The following is a 4,569-nucleotide window of genomic DNA, read 5'->3' on the forward strand; positions in this document are numbered from 1 at the left end:
AAAGAACGGCAGTCTCGACCATCTGAATGTGTTTGCATTTTCTAGCCACAACTGATTATGTAGTTTCTTGATTTGATTTGTACCTCAAGTGAAAATGTCTTTCAATGCCAGAATCCCTACTTGGACTAAAACGTCGATCTGGATCTGTATAAGCATGTTTTTAGACTTAACTGGGTGGGATAGGATTTCAGAAGCAGAAAAGGCAACCCCCGACCTCAGGCTTAAAATGATAGAGCTTAAACTGATGTGGTCATTTGTTCTATCGCCTACTTGTTTGCAGCAAGTAGAAATGGCAATATGAGCTACACGGAACAGGATGACGTGAGTTGGAGGAGGATCATCACCACGTTTGTTTATTCATAGGTGATAGGGAACTGATCCAGGAAATTTGCCGAGAATGACGCGAAGGGACCGGTGTGCTGGCCGAGTTCTTGTCCGTAGATTGAGGCGGTCAGTCCCCCTGGAGAAGGCTAATCAGCGCTGAATCGTCGACACCTAGTCAACTTACCGATTTTGCGTCATCTTCTCAAACTTGAGTGGATAAATTGTACATATTGAACAATAAAATGAGGACAATCTGAGTTTGGCTACGCCGTCTAGCACTCAAGCACTTATTATAATAGCCAAAGGCCTGTCCTACCTGGAAATGAACACATGTACCCGCATAAGTAGCAAAAGTGGATATTATCGATAGCGCATTGGCAAAAAATGAAACACTTCAGTTGCGGAGTAGTAAGAGCACCAGAAAGTCGTCAACAAATGCCAGTCCAGAGGAAAGTCTAGGCGCAGCGAACTTCAAAAGACTGAGGGAAAAACTACTCGGTGTGAGCAAAAGCAGGGTATACTTGTGAAATCCCTCCTCCTCACCGCTATTCGCAGTTCCAGTAGGCAACGGGGTAAGAAATCCCGCTCTTTGCTTCAAGCGCAGATATGAAACGAGGCAGGTAAGTGGCCTTTTTACAAAGTTCGGCTTCGAGTCATCCCCTTCATCCTTGTCCTTTTCCTCTTCAACATTTTCCTCCTGATTCGGAAGCGCTAACAGGATCGAGAAGGGCGGTGACGAGGAGGAGGGATCTCCGAGGGCCCCGTTGATCTGTTCTACTGCGTCTGCCATCCATGAGGCCTCCGTCCGCGCCTGATGGGCCATCTGGAAGCGTAGAACTCCCCCAAAGGAGGAAAAAGCAGGTGATTGGGGCAATTCCTTTGCTAGGCGTTCGTCTCCAACAACATGAAGGCACCTAAATCGAAACACTGACTTTTTGGTGTAGAGACGAGCAAACCAGAGGTGGGGACGAAGAAACGCTTCCAGATCAGACATGGTAATGATGGAAGAGAGGACAGGGTCGCTAAGGTCTGTCATGTCGGGTCGGAGAAGGCTATCGATCGGTGAGGCACCACGACCCCCAAAACGAGAAATAGGAGCCAAACGTCGGGGCGGTGGGCCCATGGCTAATCGCTGCTGCCGAGTGGAATCGATCGGCCGGGGCTGTCGCCGTAGTCGTACATCTTCAGCGGAAGAAGGTGCAAACGCGGAAGCGTTACTTTCATTGTTTCCCATTGGAGCACGCATGAGATCAAACGCAGCAGCAACGAATTGATTCGGAAAGGGTAGAGAGGGGATGAGTTCAGGCACGATGGGGAAAGTGGAGGGGAGGGGAATGAGTGAGGACTGTCTAGGTGCGGAGAGTACATCTTTCTGAATGTCACCTTCAATGAAATCCACCATTAATCTGCGATCTGGATAACGCAGAGCCAGTGCTTTCAGCTGCTGATTCACCTCCTCAGCTACCTCAGTGCTTTGGAACACTGCCGTGGCATAGTTTTGCCTAAATTCCCAGTCCAGTTTGACCAGCGTTCCAAACTGATTAAGAAAGCATTCCAGCTCTTCGGTATCTCGCCAATTGTCTAGTCCACTGATGTATAAGACATTAGAAATGAGGGGTTTTCCGTAGCCGATCTTGCAGTGGTAGGAACGCACACAATTCCCACTCATTTTATTTTTTGCTACCACTGCCATATCAACATTGGCAAAGCGAACGAAAGCGTAGGCATGTGAGGAACTGGGATGCTTGACATCAATCTGCTCAACAACTCCATAGCGTTCAAAAGCCTCGCGAACCTCAGCTTCTGTGATGTCGGGCTCCAAGCTGCCGACAAAGAGAGTTCTTGTGGCTTTGGGGTCGTTCAGAGGCTCAGATTCCATAGATCCAGGTCGACTTCCGCGGCCGGAATAGTGAGAATGACGACTGGGCGTACGCAGCGGCGAACGAGAACGATCGTCAAAGGGAGAAGGGCGGAGTGACGAGTGCTTGGGCGACGAGCGTGGTCGGTGCGGGGATGACTCTTCGCGATTTCCTGACCCATGTATAACAGGTTCCCTTTCATCCCAAATTTCTACACTGAAAGCTCTGTCGTGAATGTAGACCCGGTGTTTGCACCTGTACGCACGATGGGCATCACGAGAGTGACTAAAATTAGAATCGCACTTATGAGATATTATAACGTGGGTATTTATTCAAGTAAGGAATACTAAATGCAAACGTAAGCTATACGGAATTGCAAAAATTAGCATTGTGTATAGGCATGTACCGAAAGTATATAATTGCAAGCCTTCTTTCGGAGGATTTAAAAATACGGATATCCACATCACCAAATGTTGAGAAAGCATCATGCAAATGTTCCTGTATGGTATCAATGTCAAACTTTAAGGAGATTTTACGGACACATAGGGCTCGGTAGTTCGGCTTCTGATAGGAACTCGTTTCAGAGCCATGTGTTTCGATTGAACGCTCACAGCGCCGCCTTGAACCACTCTCTCGGCTGCTCTTGGAGTTCGTTTCACGCTTACTATCGTCCCGTCCCATGTTGTAACGCACTCAAGTGAGTAAAAGTAATGGAAAGAGATAGATAGCGGCCCCCAATTATAAGAGATGTTTTAAGTCGCCCAACATTTGAAAAACCACAGCCCTATTTGGGAATTTAAACAATTAAACGCGGTTTAATAAGTGTTTAAAGGTTGGTTACAGGCCCTTTATTAGCCTGAAACTTAGTTTGAGGCACAAAATTATTAATGATCAAGAATCAATGCCCGTTGGAGAAATAATCAAGGGGCCTAATGCTGTGCCGCTATATTCCCCCCTAAGCTGTTATAAGGTGTAAAACCAGACGATAGCAATTCATTACTAGCACATAAATAGCTTAAGAACTACCTGTTAGAAAGGAATTTCGAGCATCCTACCAGGCAGAAGTTCAAGTTGCAGTTGCTCAAGAACTCATGTGCCCGAATGCATTTATAAAACAAACCTGCAAACCAGCAATAACTTAAGGATGGAATGTCACTTAATAAAGGTAAGCAGATCTTACTTTAAACTACTTTAGGTCCCATAGAATTTTTGGACAGTTACTGTAGCATGTTGGCTGTCTAAACCTCGGTTTTGGCAATGAGGATATTTTGGGTCTCCGCTACGGTAACTTCGTCGGGTGAGCTGAGTTTCCAGTAACCCCGGCCCTACCCGAGTGTTATATTTTCTTCCGTCTTCATAGGTGTCTCGAGGTGTGTCAGCTACAACCACACTTAAATCTTAGCGATGTTTTGGTATTATGAGTTAATGGACTGAATTACTGACTCAGGTCTTCAGACTATCCATTGATATTTATTAAATATAATCGCATTTTGAGACCGTCTACTTGTTTTTGCCATAAATTTGACTGTTTAGGGCTATAAATGAGATGCGAGGCATGATTTTTAACTTATTCATCTCAGCGTGTTCAATAATAATTCGGATGTCTTGATGAAGACAGTACCGGCGAACCGACTCCGGAAGGGTGATCGTGCCGATGTCTAAATGCATTTTACAACTAAACATCAGAACACACTTGCGAGGACTCAAAACAAAGGAACCTCGAGACCGTTGTAACTTTGTCGCCACCCTGGTATAAGATTCTGCAAATTTGGAAGGAACTGCAGGATTGTGACCGAGGTGAACTACGGACGTCGTACAAAAGAATGACACCTCATATTTGAGGGGATTAAGAATAATCTAGGTAGATGGGTGGCCAAGCATCAATGAGGTGCCTTTGAGGTAGGAGGTAACTATAGAATCAGTCTCCCTAATCCTATGTCTAGAATGGCCGCTTTCCCATCTCACTGAAATTGCTGCTGAGACACTTCGGGACACCACTACCTCGACTAGGGCTTACTAGTTTGTCCTCAACTAGTCGCATCTCGGGGCACTGTCTTCACTTTTTCAACTTTCCACCGGAATGTTTTTACCACAAAGTATCGCTTTCTGAGCTCTTCCAGGACTATATGAGGCCACAACAATCCCAAAGTTAAATGACAAACCTGAACGGACTTTACATAAATTTTAAAAAACGACCTTTGGTAGGGTTTAAAGTATTCTGCATCTTGTGGTCTTTTTTTAAACCAATTGACTGTGGAAAATGGAAAGTTGATAGCGCTGATACTTAATTCAAGCGGTCAAGTCCACCTGCCCATCCGATGAATAGAAGTTGAGCTATGTATAAGAAATTAATTGAATTTTACTATGGCAAACTTGTAAGTTCAAA

At 45.3% G+C, this 4,569-nt stretch overlaps 1 protein-coding gene across 1 annotated transcript; it reads right to left on the bottom strand. All coding sequences in view use genetic code 11, as the record gives it.

The window, feature by feature from the left end:
- Positions 1-718: 718 nt before the first annotated feature.
- EGR_08703 (Putative RNA-binding protein) lies at positions 719-2,864 on the bottom strand (the record flags this gene model as incomplete). Its single annotated transcript, XM_024497952.1, has 2 exons — positions 719-2,468; positions 2,704-2,864. 2 exons carry the CDS (start codon positions 2,862-2,864, stop codon positions 719-721), a joined length of 1,911 nt encoding a protein of 636 aa, XP_024347634.1.
- Between the last annotated feature and the right edge of the window lie 1,705 nt (positions 2,865-4,569).

The sequence above is a fragment of the Echinococcus granulosus genome (genome assembly GCF_000524195.1).
Source record: "Echinococcus granulosus chromosome Unknown EG_S00116, whole genome shotgun sequence".
In the NCBI taxonomy this organism is placed as follows: Eukaryota; Metazoa; Platyhelminthes; class Cestoda; order Cyclophyllidea; family Taeniidae; genus Echinococcus; species Echinococcus granulosus.